Source organism: Myotis myotis, unplaced genomic scaffold (genome assembly GCF_014108235.1).
Source record: "Myotis myotis isolate mMyoMyo1 unplaced genomic scaffold, mMyoMyo1.p scaffold_m19_p_11, whole genome shotgun sequence".
Taxonomy (NCBI): Eukaryota; Metazoa; Chordata; class Mammalia; order Chiroptera; family Vespertilionidae; genus Myotis; species Myotis myotis.
In genome coordinates this window covers 53990355-54006431 of record NW_023416315.1, presented here as the reverse complement: position 1 = coordinate 54006431, position 16077 = coordinate 53990355, and the positions used below count along the sequence as shown (strand labels likewise).

The 16077-nt window shown below is 48.5% G+C and overlaps 2 protein-coding genes across 3 annotated transcripts in view; one reads left to right on the top strand and one right to left on the bottom strand.

The window, feature by feature from the left end:
• TBXAS1 (thromboxane A synthase 1) overlaps positions 1 to 6761 on the top strand; it is a 155767-nt gene extending 149006 nt beyond the window's left edge. The window contains exons 12-14 of the mRNA XM_036328564.1: positions 2522 to 2659; positions 4155 to 4317; positions 6519 to 6761. Of these exons, the coding sequence (XP_036184457.1) occupies positions 2522 to 2659; positions 4155 to 4317; positions 6519 to 6593 (376 nt within the window). The 3' untranslated portion in view covers positions 6594 to 6761. The remainder of the gene's footprint in view (positions 1 to 2521; positions 2660 to 4154; positions 4318 to 6518) is intronic.
• Positions 6762 to 10040: 3279 nt separating this feature from the next.
• Positions 10041 to 16077, bottom strand: part of PARP12 (poly(ADP-ribose) polymerase family member 12) — a 50015-nt gene continuing 43978 nt past the window's right edge. For both annotated transcript variants that reach the window (XM_036328561.1, XM_036328563.1), the window contains 4 exons: positions 15399 to 15474; positions 13416 to 13546; positions 12378 to 12529; positions 10041 to 11089 (listed from right to left, as the gene is read on the bottom strand). In XM_036328561.1, coding sequence (XP_036184454.1) covers positions 10767 to 11089; positions 12378 to 12529; positions 13416 to 13546; positions 15399 to 15474 — 682 coding nt within the window. In that variant the 3' untranslated portion in view covers positions 10041 to 10766. The remainder of the gene's footprint in view (positions 11090 to 12377; positions 12530 to 13415; positions 13547 to 15398; positions 15475 to 16077) is intronic.

The following is a 16077-nucleotide window of genomic DNA, read 5'->3' as shown; positions in this document are numbered from 1 at the left end:
GGATCTAAACTCAATCAAAAATTCATCACCAGACCTTGAATAGATGACGTGTTGAGTGACAAAGTGAACAGGCTCTTAAACACAAAATGCCGCAGCCAGTTCTCCAGTCCTCCTGCTGGCCTGTATCCGCAGCACCATGTGAGCAAGTAGGCAACAGCATCGCGCCTGGGAAATAGCACACTGGCGCTCCCACTCCGGGACAGGACAGAAACCAGAGTACCTGGATGCATTTGTATAAAGTCGCATATAGTGCAGTGACCTATACTGACAGAATGGGTCTAGGCCAGTGATTTTTCTACCTTTTTCATGGCACACATTAACTAATTACTAAAATTCTGTGGCATGCCAAAAAGTATAATTTTTGCAGGTCTGACAAAAAAAAAATAGATATAATTTTTTAGCTATTGTTGTTGACTGTTGGCAATTTTTAATTTGACAATCTAAAGGAAAAGAGGTCAGAGCCCCTGACTAGTCAGGTATTGCACGTTTTAAAAAGTCGTATGGCACGCCAGTTGAAAATCGCTGGTCTAGATATAAAGTCAGGACAGTCTTGGCCCAGCCCTGAGTTTACTGTGTGACCTTGGCTAAGTTCTGTACTGCTCTGTGCCTCTGTGTCCTGAGTGTTCAATGGGCACATGTGCCTGCCCCACGGAATACAGTGAGAATCAGTGGGATAGTGATGGGAAAATGCAGTCCCCTCTGAGCAGCCTGCCATGGAAGGTATGAGGTAAAGAGCAAGAGGCACTGAGCTTCGAGTCGAGTGGCCAGCTTCCAGTCCTGCTCCAACCCCGGGCACTCCATGATCTCCTGAGCCTCACCTTCCTCTACCCCTACTCCACTGGCATTTTAAACTGTATCAGCTCTGCTGATTTCTGTTATCAAACAAAAATGAGACAGGCAAACCATCATTATTCTCACCCAAACAAGAGGCCAATTCGCTTTGGCCCAGGCATAGGATTTGAGGTGAATGTAAAGAGAGTGAGAATTTTATTATTCTATTCTAGTCTAGTCTAGTCTAATTCTATTCTTCTATTCCATTTTATTATTCCTTTAATCTCAGAAAAAGCCTGCTAGCTTTTCCCAAGCACTGATACAACTTGACTGACACCCTCATCTATAAAAATAACTCAGAATGGCCCTTGTGAAAAACATAATTCTTATTGAAAGGTTATTAATGTGAGTCCAATTTCCATGCAGTAGGATTCAGAGATTTTTTTTTTTTTCTGGCCTTTTATGCAGCCTAACCGAGCCAGAGAGGCCACCATGTTCAGAAGGGAGGCCCTGTTTTCTGTTTTGTAGGGGGCTTTGCATCCAGGTCCAAGCTATTTCCGGTAAAGATGACAAAGAAGGGATGCCAGGGAGTAGCCTTGTTTGATCCTTTTTGAGCTGAGGTTGTACACCCCTCCCCCCATCTTCCTGCTCAAAACTGGGGTTTTGCTCCCAGATGCATACACATATTAACTGCATTAGTAACTGAGGATCTGAATGGGGCCCCACAACCCTGCCTCTCAGGCTCCTGACTCTTACATTAAATGCTCATAACAGAGTGATGAATGCTGCAAGGAGCTGCGGTTGCTGTTAATATCTTTTATAGCTATAATTAATATAATAATTTTATCTCCTCTAAGATATTGAGGGAAGCTCAATCCTACCACTTGAAGCAAAAGCCAACATAGATTATTTTTAATTTTTTAAAAATTATTTATATTACCAAAACAATATGCTTATACCTAAAAAATACCCCCCAAAACTAAACAACACCGAAGGATCCAAAGAAAAAGTTGTCAGCCTGGTCCCTGCCATCCTCCACCCCAGTCCCATCCCCTAGAGGAGATAATGGGAGCAGTTTAGGAATTCTTCCAGAAATTGTCCATATGCAAACATAGATAGTCTAGCCTTTAAAAAATAGAACATAAAAGGCATTATGCCATGGCCATTCGATAAAATAAACCATCTGACCAGAAGCATTTCTCTCTGGTGGAACTTATCCATAGTGACACAGACAATATATGGGGAACAGATTTTCAAACTCAAATTTCCGTTAGGTAAAGCGAAGGGTGAGGGAGGGTGTGGCCATGTAAACCCTTATCAGAAATAAGCCCTTCAAAGGCACCCATGTGCCCCCAACCCAGGCATAAGATGGGCTTCAGGCTGGATGAAGGAAGGAGCAGTGACTGCGCTTTCACCAAGGGCCAGGCCAGTCTAGAGCCTAGAGCAAGCATGTCAAACTCGTGGCCCTCAGGCCACATGCATCGTTTATTTGGCCGGTGTTAGCCTTTGAGTTTGACATGCTTGGCCAAGGCTGCAGGGCCCTGGGCAGTAGAGACTTAATGGGGTGGGGTGGGTAGGTCTTTGTCACCCCCCGAAGGGGACAGGGCCTCCTCTTCCCTTGTCCCTCATTCCATACTTCAGACCCAGAACCCCTTTGCCCCGGCATCACCCCACCCTAGCTCTCCTCGTCTCTATTCTGCATCAAGGCCGGGGTGACCCGTTGTTCCCCCCTCCCTTCCCGCCCCCACAGGTTCACACGGGAGGCGGCACAGGACTGCGAGTTGCTGGGGCAGCGCATTCCCGCGGGCACAGTGGTCGAAATGGCTGTGGGCGCCTTACACCATGATCCGAAGCACTGGCCACGTCCAGAGGCCTTTGACCCCGAGAGGTGAGCACCGCCCCTTCAAATGGGCCCCTGAGGGAGGTGAGCGAAGGGGAGAGATTGTAGGTGGCTGCCTAGAGACACAGATTTGGTAAAGATCTAGTACCATTGTCCCCTGTCAAAAGCCAAGGCAATCATATTGTACCACTTTTAAAAGCCCCAAACAGAATCCAAAGAGTTAGCATTTCAGCAGCACTGCACGAAAGGAACAAGGCAATTTCAAGTGGGTGTCTTCTGTTTGTTCAAACCAGGACACAGGACACCGGATCATATTTCAGGTGTGCACGGGAAAGTAACACAACATCTTTTCCTTTTTAAAAAATGGAGCCTGATCCAAAACAAGAAGATCAACACAATTTCTCCAGGAATTCATGAGAACCAGCTAGACTAACATGGCAGACCTGGACCCCCTCCGGCCCCTACGTGGGATGTGGTCCCTTGTTTACACTTCATTTCTAGGCTCCCAGGCTTAAAATGTCTGCACCGGTATCCACAGCCCCTCCTCAAAAGAACGCATTTCTATCCCTTCCTGTGCGATCTGGCCAGGGAGGGCTGGTCAGGCAGCAGGTGGGCTCCATCTTCAGCGCTTCCAGCTTCCCGGGGACCCAACCCCAGCTCTACAACCAGCCACAGGGAAGCTGTGGGCAGCGGGGCCTAGACAAACTATACCCTGCTGCACAGCAGCTCCTGGAAATAAAGCTCAGGAACCATAAACAGTGGCCGTCGGGCTTATAGCATCATCTTTGAAACAAACATTGCATTAATATTCAGTTGAAAAAGGGGATAGGGGGCCCAGGGTACCTTGGGCCCAGAAAAGTGTGGAGGTGGTAAGACGTGAGCTGGCTACCACACAACAATGGCTGTCACCTCGCTTTACTGCCACAGAACACGTGCGGCACACGCTGCCATGTGTAGCAGATAGGCAATTCCTCTGAGGAAGGCCTTCCGTGGTTCAAGTGCCACAGCCTCCGGTAGTTCAATTTCACTGCTTGAACCAGAGGGGCAAGGACAGCTGGCAGGACCTGGCCTTGGGGCAGGAGAGGAGGACCAGGGCCCAGGGACCCTTCTTAGGAAGTATGGCTGGTGTCACCTCCGGCTGATGGAGAAGGTGGAGCCCAGGGTCCAGGTAAGGGCTGTGGTTTCTTTAAGGCTCTTACCTTTCTGGCTCATAGTGAGCCCGCAGGCTCGTTAACAGCATGATGGGCTGTAGGAGGGCAGGAGGGCAACACTGACTGTCCAGGTGATTCTTTTCATTCAAAATGCCTTTGCAGGAAGGGAGGAGGGGAGTGGAACGAAAGCTCAGGGATTAGCAGCCACCAGCTCCATAGTTTGGGGACAGGCCCGAGAGAAAACGGGATTCTGTTGACTTCGGTGGAGGTTAGGCCCGCTTGGTAGGATCGTCACCTCCGATGTAGGGGACCCTCAGCCAGACCCAGTGGCTGAAGAGGCCCCTAAGTAGAGGCAGGTGTCCTGGGCCAACCCTGACTGCGCTGACTCACAGGTTCACAGCTGAGGCCCAGAGGTGCCGGCGACCCTTCACCTACCTGCCATTCGGAGCGGGTCCCCGGAGCTGCCTCGGGGTGCGGCTGGGGTTGCTGGAGGTCAAGCTGACACTGCTCCACCTCCTGAGCAAGTTCCGGTTTGAAGTCTGCCCTGAGACTCAGGTGAGCCCCCTGCTGGTGAACCCTGCTGCTCCTGGCTCAGGCGTGTTCACTGCGTTGTCTGCACTGCAGCTGGCCTAATATTATTATTATTCTTTGTACAGTAGGGTTAGCCCTCATGATGCTATAGCCCTTCCCTCCTTGGCAAAGAGAATCCAAGGTAGGTTTTATTATTCCCATTTTCAGACGAGGAGCTAAAAAGAGGTTAAATAACTTGCCTGAGGTCAAACAGTTGGACTACAGGCTCCGTGAGGACAGGGAACAAGTTTGTCATATTTATTGTTCGGTGCCTCAGCACCCAGCTTAATGCCAGGCACATGGCAGATGCTCATTCATTCATTCAACAAACATCAACAAGCAAATGAATGACTAGCCAGAGTGAAGAAACTGGGGTTCAAATCAGATCTTGCTCATTCCCAAGTCCTCCCGCTCCTCCACATCCAGCAGCCTGCCTGCAAGGGGCTAGCTGTTCCCCACACAACTGGAACTTCGCTCTCCTCCATGCCTTTTTGGAACTCCCCTGCACAGCAGTAGACCTGGACCAGAGCGCATAGGGGACAGATAAGGACACAGTGACAGATGGTGACAACTTCTAGATCCAGAGTGGCACTGCCCCTCTCCCCCATCAAACAGGGAGACTGGGGTGGGTGCTGGTCCAGGAGGAATAAGGAGTTCAGTTGGGCTAAAAAAGATACTGGATGTGAAAATGTCCACCATCTGATGGTCACTGCTGGAGAGAGGAGGGACAAATTGGGACCACAGAGTTGAGCCAAAGCAGATGAGGGAACAGAGAAAGAAGGCAGGTCTGACTGCCCTAGGTCTTCCACGTGTGCAAGACTTCCTTCTGGGGTTTGCCTCATTACCCTTCATCTTGACATACAGTACAGTGGCTGGACCAATGTCCCCAACCACTGCTTATGCCTGGCACTTCCCAGCTCAAGAACCAGCCATGAGTCTGTAGCCTGCTGATCTGGGGAGAACTTATCTGAGCCCATTTTACATTCCCCGCCCCAACTTCCCACTCTAAGAGCGTTCTACCTGCTCAGGCTACTGCCCTGACCTGGAATGTCCTCTCTTCAACTTTCCACCCCAAGTCTAGTCCCATCCTCCACATTCCTGGGTGTTGCCTCAAATCCCGAAGTGACTCCTGAGAAGTTCTGCTCACATGGCTTCTCCCATTCCTAGACCCACCTCAGGAGTCACCTCCTCCAGGAAGCCCTCCCTGACTTCGCTAGCCCCAAATGACCTCCTTTTTTTGAAGTCCAATGGTGTTTCTAGTTTGTCTAGGCCTGCACTAATACAGGAGCTACTAGCCACATGTGGCTATTTAAACGTTAATGATTAAATCAAATAAAAAATTCAGCCCCTTTTCCACTAACCACATTTCAAGCATTCAACAGCTACATAATGCTAGTGGCTACCGTACAGGATAGCACAGGTCTAGACCATCTTGCTTCTGGGGCATAGAACTGGTCTCCCATCTGAACTATAATCCTCAAAGACATCTGACAATTCTGCCAAGGCCCCAGTAGTAAGGCCTGGTGACTCTTCTTTCCTCGAAAGGGTTCACGTGAGCCACTGAACCATCATTTTACATATGGTTCCAGGGGCTACCCTGCTTCTTAAGTATTTCTTTGGTGTTTCTTCCAAGACCCCAGCCCACCAGGGATCTTCCTTGTAAGACATAAGGAAAGCTTTCTGTATGGCACTGAGGTCAGACCACAGCACGCTTGAGCAGGGAACGGCATGAGGCCCAACTCCCCAAAGTCCTTCCCAGAGAGGCTGCTCAGTGTCTGGCTGGGCACAGGGAGGGAGATGGAGATGAAAAGAGTTTGAGGCTTGGCTCTTTATTTTCTAGTCATGTGACCTTGAACAAGTCACTTGGCCTCTCTGAACCTTCATTTCTTCATTTGCAAAGTGAGCCACTACTACCTCTTTTGCAGGGTTCTTGGGAGAATAAATGGGAATTATTAACACAGGAAAGGGGGGATAAGCACCAGTGCTGCAGGGCCCAGTGCCTAGTCCTGGAGAAGCAGCTCTGCTGGGTCCGAGGGGTCCTGATGGGAGGCTGCATTGCTTGCTCCTGGCTCAACTCTCTGAGACCTCAGCCGAATTTCCATAACCCTGCTTCAGGCCCGGTTCCAAGAATGTTTTCCTGTGGATGTGTTTAACTGTGACAAATATTTTAATCTCCTCTACCTTAGGTACCACTGCAGCTAGAATCCAAATCTGCCCTAAGTCCAAAAAATGGTGTCTACATCAAGATTGTCTCCCGCTGACACAGTTACAACAGCACCTTCTAATTCAAAGAAAACCCTTGTGGAAATTCGGATTTGGGGGGAACGTCACCTAAGTAATTTAAAGGGTGCCTGGCATACAAGTATAAAAGAGGTCATTTCCGTAACATTTCCTAAATGTTTAATAAACGTTTGTTTGTTACACTTAGTTTTATCTTTGCCAATGGTGTTTGAACGACAGATCCCCCTCTCTCAATAAGGAATTGCTGATAAATAAGTGAAACTGTAGCTTGACAAAATGACTGAGAACTTGGGGTTTTGTCCTGGCCTCAGGATGGAAGGAATCGACACAGGGGCATTGTGCTGAGCTGTCCTGATGGTACCAGCTCATAGGCCTTTTCAGCTTCTGGTGCTTTGCAGTATTTGACTAAGGCAATGACATTCAGAAGTTCAACTTCAAAGGTGGTTCAAAAGCTTTATTATTCTTTGATATTTCTAGGTAGGGTAATACTGACTTCTTAAGTTTCAATGTACATAAAAGTGATAGAGGCTAAAGTGTACTTTTTCTTTTTACGAGCATCATCTTTTCTTAATTTTGATCAATTAAAATACAGAGGTGAATGTTAGTAAAAAGTAGTTATTGTATTGCTGAGAAGTTTAAATTCAACAAAGAACTTGCAAATTGAATCCCAGATCTCCCACCAGCAGCCATGCTCTTGCCACCTCCCTGAGCCTCGGTTTTCCCATCTGTAAAGCAAGGAGGCTGACCAAGATCAAAGACCTTTTCCTCTATCTGACCTCTGAGCAGCATTAAGAGGCTAAATGCCATATAGATAATAGGAATCTGTGAGCATGGATGGGATACCCAGATGCTGACCCACCTTTAGAAAGTTCAGACTGTTTCAGGTGAGCTGGCAGAATAGGTTGCCACATATCCGTGGCTGGAAATGCTGCCTCTGCTGTGAAGTCTTCTCCCTCCAGCCCAGAGCTCCCCATGCTTCACCCAAAGGGCTCCCCTGAAAGTTCCTGAGAGGAAGGCAGCCTTGTTTCCCAGCACTGCCCCAGCCCTGGTTGTTGCCCATCCTCTAGGACAGTGGTCTGCAAACTGCGGCTCGCGAGCCACATGCGGCTCTTTGGCCCCTTGAGTGTGGCTCTTCCACAAAATACCACATGCGGGCGCGCATGTACAGTGCGATTGAAACTTCGTGGCGCATGCGCAGAAGTAGGTATTTTGTGAACAAGCCACACTCAAGGGGCCAAAGAGCCGCAGTTTGTGGACCACTGCTCTAGGAGGTCCCACCAGCCCATCACAACCCTCTCACACACTTGCTGCCCATCACCTGCTCATGTCTGGAACCCAGCCCCTTTGACATGCCCAGCCCAGGGCTCAGACTCACTGGGAAAAACCATCCAGTCCCATTCCCAGTGACCCATTTGCTCCCCTGATGGCCCCACTTGTCTCCCCCAGTCCCTGACCCCCCATGGCCATCACAGAACCTCATCCTACAGAAGGGCCCAGCTGAGCACCTGGCTCCCTAGTTGAGGTGCAGGTCCACACCTGACACCCCAGCCCATCAACTCTGTTGGCTTCCCTCCCCTTCTCCATCCAGGTGGTCACAATCTCCAAACACAGCAGTCAAACTTCCTAATGGGCTAGAATCGCTGGACTCACACATCCCCGGGCTGTTTAAAGCCCACTGTTCACACCCAGCACCAGCTAACACAGGGCAGGAAATGGCACTGACAGGTCCTGAACAAAGCCCTCCAGCTGCATCCCAGCTGGGCCTCCTGACAACTTCTTGGCTATTACACACACACTTGCCCTGGATCCCACTACCTCTTTGCATTAACATTCTGAGTCATGGTCATTTTGACTTCTCATCACATTGCCCACTCCCTCCTGTGCCCACACAGGAGGAACAGCTTTCCCCATGCCCACCCTACAACCTGGCCTCATGGACCCCCATTCCTCTTGAATTTCTAGTCCATGTAGATGCTTTTCCTGACTTGCTTTCTCAAAGGTCAGCCAATCCATGTTGTCTGCAGTCTTCATAGCTCACATGACTTTTCTGGAGCATGTGATACTCTCCCATCCCAGGTTCCTCTTGCCATCCTTCCCACTAAAATTCCCCAAAAGACCATTCCTGCTTCCCACTCCTTGGCTCCCAGGAGCCAGATGGTTAAAAAGCATGGGATCAGTATATCTACATTTAAGACTTAATAGGCAGCCCTGGCCCGGTAGCTCAGCTGATTAGAGCAACATCCCGATACACCAAGGTTGCAGGCTCAATCCCCAATCAGGGCACATACAAGAAGCAACCAATGCCTGGCCGGCACAGCACAGTGGTTGAGCATTGACCTATGAACCAGGAGGTCACAGTTTGATTTCAGGGCCCATGCATGGGTTGTGGGCTTGATCCCCACTGGGGATGTGCAGGAAGCAGCCGATCAATGATTTTTTTTCATCACTGATGTTTGTATCTCCCTCTCCCTTCCTCTCTGAAATCAATAAAAATGTTTACAATTTTAAAAAGCAACCAATGATTGCATAAATAAGTGGGACAGATTATTTTCTCTCTTCCTCCCCCCAACTCTCTAAAATCAATACATAAATTTTTTTTTAAAAGACTTAGCAGGCAAGCACCTGTTCAATGATTCTCTGACATCCCTCGGGCCCCCCACCTACACGGTAGGAGGACTAGTGTCCTAATCAAAAAGCAATGAATGAAATTTCAAGATTAGTCAGGATGTGGGGGAAATATTTGGGAGGTTCTGAAAATCATAACATATACACCTAGGTCCTGCTGGTGAAAAAGATAGTATTGTCATTGCTTCTTCATTTTTCTGGCCATTTAACTCAGTTCTCTTCTGGTCTGAATAGCTGACCTGTGTCAAGTTCCAGATCACTCTCTGGGACAAACCAACTGAACTGAAGGCATCATGTGTAGAGTGAACATATTGTATTAGGAAGGTGAGGGGAAGAACGGTGCAGGTCAGGAGAGGACTGTGGTTGTAGAATGAACCTGGAGGGCCAATGGGTACAGCACCCAGGAAGGGGCAGACAGCCTCACATCCTGGAGCTTCCCTGCCAGCCCTCTGCCACTGGACAAGAGGCAGCCAGTGTCTACCAGACTCCACAACCCGCTGTGTGTGGAAGACACACAAAGGACATACCCACCTCCTCCATGTCCACAACATACAGTGATTCTAGGTTTGTGGGGCTTGGAACTTGTGTGAAATGGGAAAAAGAAAAGAAAAATACTAAGATGTAACTTGCAAATTTAACCAAAATGTATGACCATGTGACCATATAGCTGGGGCCCCTCCTACGGCTGTGGAAGGGGCTTCTTCAGCTTCATGATAAACTAGACATAGCACCCCCGAAGCCAATAACAGGGGCTCTGTGATATTCCAACACCCAGAAAAGCTCCTGTACCCAGCAGGAACTCAATACACGATGCTGAACAATGGACTTCAGTCGTCACCCACTTGAGATAAATATTATTTTATTTCCATATTGTGACATCTGCAGCACAGGTATTCAAATCTCATGAAGATATAAAACCCATATTCAGAGGATGTCCAGTGCGCTTAGAAGATGCTGGGAAAGGCATTCACGCACTAGGCCCATGACAAAGGAAAACCACAGGGACTGAATGACACCCCACAGTAGCTATGTGTCTGACGATGTGATATATGGACCAATTCCAAGGCCAGAGCCCAGGAGAAGCAGCAGAAGAGCTGCCTGGATTAGAACCAGAGCAACAGACACCATGTCTGCACCTCCCTAGGCCACAAGACAGGTTTTTCTGTACATAGGCTATAAAAAGTTGAATAATGCCACCAAGACCCTGAAAAACCAAATCACTAGAGATAGACAGAAATTAATAAAAATTAAAATCAATCCATAAAATAGTTAACTAGAAACTCTGTGCCTGGTGCCAATCAGTAGCAAAGTCAACAAAAATAGTAAAATGTAAAACTTATCCTAGTAAAAAATCTCACCTACAATCACTATTGGTTAGCCCATATCAAGCTTAAAAATTACTTAAAACCAAAAACTATCATCAGCAAGAGATTAAGAAGGTAACTTCACTGAAAAATCAATGTTAAACAGTTCATTAAAAGCTTTTTTGTTATAAAAAAAAAAAAAAAATTCCCAAATAGCTATTTCAAGGAAGACAAGCCTGAAAGGTATGAAATGCATCCTCGTGCTCACTGCCGGATACCAAAAAAGGATGCCAGGGATAACAGGGAGGAGGCCCCGTCCAGAGGCTTGCTGGAGGTGTACTGGATGACATACTCTGGATAGACCTGGTGCTTCTCAAAGATCACGAAGATAGACGGGTCTGACATGCTGTTCACACAGCTGTCGTAGAGAACGTTGCCCTGGTCCTCCTTGGCTGGGGGGCGGACTAAGGAGGCATTGCCTCGGGTGAACTCGCCCACCAGCACCCGAGCCAGGAACATCGTGTAGCACTTCGAGTCGGGTTTGGTGTAGTGGTGGGAATATGCAGCATCTCGGGCAAAGTAGCTCCCTGCAAAAACACGCACAGGCTTAATTGGGCACTGGGAGGACAGCTGCAGCCAGGCAGGAGGGGCTCTAGCATCCTGCCAACCAGGCAATGCCAATGGCCTCTGCTCCTCTGTCACCACATCTTGCTCCTGTTCTCCATCCTCCCTCTTTCTCCAGCCTTCCCCATGAAGGGCATCAGAGAGGACACAAAACAGACAGGAAACTCCTTTCACATTCTGATTATGTCAGTCAAATCATAAGGCTCTCTGGGCATAACACTACTTAACCCCCAAACCTGTTTCCTCAGCTATAAAATGGGGCTGTCATGCCCAGCTTCATAAGGTTGGAGTGGAAAGTGACCAAGATCCCATACATGGAACCACACCGGCAGCCCAATGCATACAATTACGAACCCTGTTCAATGGGAACTTGAGTTGAAAGCTGCCACCTATACATTTGGATTTATAACCTTCCAGTGGCTCTCGTCCATCCTGACACCTAGTCATCATGCTGGACTAAGGCTAAGTTGTGGACAACTGATGGAACTGGGACAGGGATTGTTGATTATACTATCACATCACTGTAAGATTTTTTCAATTTAGTAACCATGTGATGACAGAAGATAATGTCCTTTTTCTTAGGAGGTGTTAAAGGGTGAAGGAGTATGACATATGTCACACACTTACAAATGGATCAGAAAAAAAATGGGGGGGGGTATAAAGCCAACATGGCAAAATATTAAAACACGTGAATCTAGGTAAATGTATGCAGGACTTTTCCAGGACTTTAAAAAGTATTATTCTTGCAACTTTCCTTGAAATTATGTCCAAATAAAGTTTAAAAATAACCAAGAGACAGAAAAACACTCAGATAACTCACCAAATAGCTAGAATGGCATATTTACATGCATATATCTGAGGTGTTCAGAGTTCTACTCTTACAAAATAGTGCAGGCACAGGGTTGGTTGGGTAGGCACCCTTCCTCTCCTGACTCTTGCTCACCATCTCCCGAGGCCTCCACTCCACAGGGACATAGGCCCATCTCTTAAGGAAGCAAAACCCCAGCCTAAGCAGGACTGCCCATGCTAACCCTTGGGTCAGGCTCCTGGTTGCACACAAAGGAGAGGAAGGGTGCCAACAGCTGGGCATCCCCACAGATGGCAGGGCCATTCCTCACTGAGTATGAACTGGCTTATCAGCTTACACTGCGCCCCCGCCCCACCCCCATCAATTGCTTTAAAACGGTTTCCTGAGCCCTGGATAGTACAGCGAGGCCTGATTATGCTGGTGCAAGCTGCCCTCACCCTTACCTTTGCCATAGGAAGTGCCATGAAGACCACAGACCCTCCAATCAAAATTCTGCTGGCAGATGGCGTCAACCAAACCAGTGCTGGTGCCATGAAACAGCTGTCTCTCATCCACCGCCTTCCCTCCATTTCTCTTCTGCATCTGCCCTTTTTGCCTAGAATCACAGGAGAGAAATGTGTGCTGGAGACAGACAGCACTTACCACCAAATACATGCCACCTGACCCAAGAAAACACATTTTATCATAAGTGTCACAAGGCCAGGAGATATGGATCCAAGTCCATGATACTCTAGCCATGGGCCAGAGAGGGAAAGGTAGAACACAGGACCTGGATGAAAAGCAGAGGGAAGCCTTTCCCACCACAGCCTTAGGCCTCCAGCAGCAAATTGAACCTCCAAAGCAGACCAGCCTTGGGAAGACAGACGTGCTTTGTGCCTACCCCCTTGCTTCCTCATGGAGCTTAGCAGAGGGAGCCTGAGACAGCTGCTCACTGGGGGGTCATCTGTGTCCCCTCTCCCATAAGTTCCCAGCACCATGAGGCTTGATTTTATCACTGGCCCAGAGCACAGATGAGACTGCTCCAACCTTTTGTGGGGACAGGTCAGCAGAACCCAAGGCCTGCCATGGTGACCTGCTGTGATTCTCCTCCCCAGCTCACGTAGACAACTGCCCAAGAACATGCTGGTCTTCAGGCAAAAAAGAAGGCCCCTACTCTGGCTGTCAGGACAATAGCTTTATGTTCTCCAGAGTGTGGGTGGCTTATACTGGACCACCCTGTCGATCTTTAGGGAGGCAGAATACAAGTGCTGGCTTTCTCCCCTCGTCTCTCTGAGGGGACATGCAGCACTAAGCTATAAAGATGATGAGATAAATTAAAAAACAGGAACACAGTTCCCAATTCCAGCAGCACTGGTCAAGCAGTGGCTGCCATCTGGAACTGTCCCTGACGTCCAGGGCCCATTTGGTAAGCAGCTAGCCTACTATGTACGAGTGTGAGGGGACAAAGTCATCAGCCTGCCGAGAGCAAGCCCTTGACGTACCACTGGTAGACTTCCCAGAGAGCCAGGTTCTGGACTCGCTCGATCTTCTGAACATAGTAGCAGGGCAGCGTATTGTTAAAAAGATTGCAAACCTTCTGATATTCTTCTGATAAAGAACTGAGGGTGATCAGCTGCAAGGGCAAAGATTTTTATTATGTTATCATCAAAGTATAAAGTACAGATCAATCTCTTTCCAAGGCTACTCCTAAAATGCTAGAACTGTAAAAGCAAGCCCTGAAGGTGATTACCACTCCCCTTTATCCCGAAAGTCAGTCTCTCCAGGTACAGAATGTGTACTATTTGTGTTCACTGTGAAACCTGCCTGACGGACAGGTATGACGCTTACATCAGCACCATCCTAGGTATGCCCAGGATGTCCCTGCTCTTCTGACCCCACACAAGGCAGACTACATAGTCTACAAGCCCAAAGTGTTGGTGTCAATAAATGTGGACGGCATACATTTGGTGAGAGGGGCAAACGCTGTCATGAGCAGCAGCATTGTGTGAACGCCCCACACCACAAGCACCGACAGAAAGGCCAGGCTGGTAGACGGGCACGTGGCACCTCAGGAGCATGGCCACTGCATCCCTCCCAGCTGAGCCCAACTCTCCCTTAGCCTCTTGTTCAGGGAAAACAGCACTTTGATGGGCCAAGAGAGGCCCCTGACCAGGAGCAGGCGACTGTCAGAGTGACAATGCTCAAATTCCTGCACTTGCAGCCTGGACCATATAATCAGCCTCCCTGTTCCCAGCGCCATGAGGTTTGATCCAGTGATAGACCAGATGAGGATCTCTGGGGAGTCCCTTTATAATACCATCTTCTTCCTCTACCCCATGTACAGCCTTGTAATAGCCACATCACCATCACCCCCAAAGACCCTACATGTCAGGACTAGGCATGCATGTCCATGGGTCTCCTGCAACCCAAATTCTGACTCTGGTTTCCCTGTTCCAATCTCATGGGAGCTGCTAAACTCCTCTTCCTCAAGTATGGAAACCAGCCCTGCTCCTTCCAGACCAGAGGTCCTCAGGGGTTCCCATACTTGTCATGACCTCTGCTCGAACCCATGATCAAGGCACTGCACAGCCCAGCCCTGACCTCTCTCCTGCTTCCCATGTCTGTTCACACCCTCCATCCAAGATACACCTGACACCCCATGTCCTGACCTGGGCTGCTTCACGTGCAGTTCCCATCACCCTGTATGTTCTCCTACCTCTACCTGTGCAAGCACCAGCCATCGTTCAGATGTGGACCCAGTAGAGCCTTCCCTAGTCCCCTCAATATGGTTGCCTTGTCCTCTGACATCTGAGTGCTGCTGTCAACTCACCCTGCCTGTCACTGGTCTTGCCTGTGCCACTGGTGTCTGTGTGAGCTTTGTCAGCTCAACAAGATGAGTCCTCCCAAGGCAGTGACAATTAGTTGTAAAAGCTGGCTGCAACATGCTTGGCACCAAGTTAGCCATCAGAGGCCAGTCTGAGTGCCCCACATACATGGGACAGATCTTGGCCTGAGTACTCTACTGAATTCAGTGCAATTCCCAAAATCTGACAGGCCTTAAAGGAGCTGCTGAATTGAGTGTTCCTTCTCTTGTCTTCTATAATCTAGCACCTTCCAACAGAAATTTCCCTTCTAGATGTCACTTGTCATAGTCAGTGGTTTCTTTTCCTTTTCTTGCTTAATGTAACTAATATATATTGGCTGAGCCCAGCTCTTATTTCTACCCTTTCTAGAAATTTACCAGCTCACTGTCCTCCATCCACAATACATCCTCTCCCCTCAAGACCACAGCCATCTCCTGGGTGGTCTCTAGCCTTAAAATCCCCAAAACCTGAAAAAATAACCACACGCATACCTCTTCTGTCCTCCCTCGTGAGCCCTGGCCTCACAGCTTCCTCAGTGGTGGAGGAAAGAGCACGTCGCTCACACTCACTGATCTCAAAGAACACTCTCCTCCCCAGTCCAAGACAACACGAGACCCATACCTTAAAGCCGGGATCTGGCAGGGCTGAGGGGTCCCAATGGTCTGGGATACTCTTTGGGCCTTGAAACTTGACATTGCTACAAAATGTAAACAAAAGCACTAAGACATTTGGTTTGCACACACCAACAGACTATCACACACAGGTGGCCTCCACTAGCCAATACCACCTGTCTCAAGTATCAGCATCTCGCTTTTTAAAAGTAGGGAGGAAAGGAAGCACATAAGCACACTATCCATCTTGTGAGAGCACTTTCCTCTTTGCCTAAGTGGCTCAAACTGTAACAATGAGGATACTCGCCTGTATCTCAACTCCTGTACACAGAGAGAAAGAATATAATTAAAGCAGCACAGACAGACCATTATCCATGATTTTTAAACTCAAAGAGCTCTGAAATTTATATTAAAGAGCTCTGAATTATTATTACAAACTAGAGGCCCAGTGCATGAAATTCGTGCACTGGTAGGATCCCTAGCGTCTGGCGGCAGCTGGCAGGGTACTCCCTCCCTTCCCCTGGCCACCTGCCACTGGCCAGGGCCTCCCTCCCTTCCCCCAGCCAGCCTTGCCCCCTGGTCAAACTCCCAGAAGGACTCCAGTCAAGGGGACAATTTGCATACTATACTTTTATTACACAGGATAGCCTCAAAGAGGTGTATCTGGCATATAAAAACATAAAACGGAT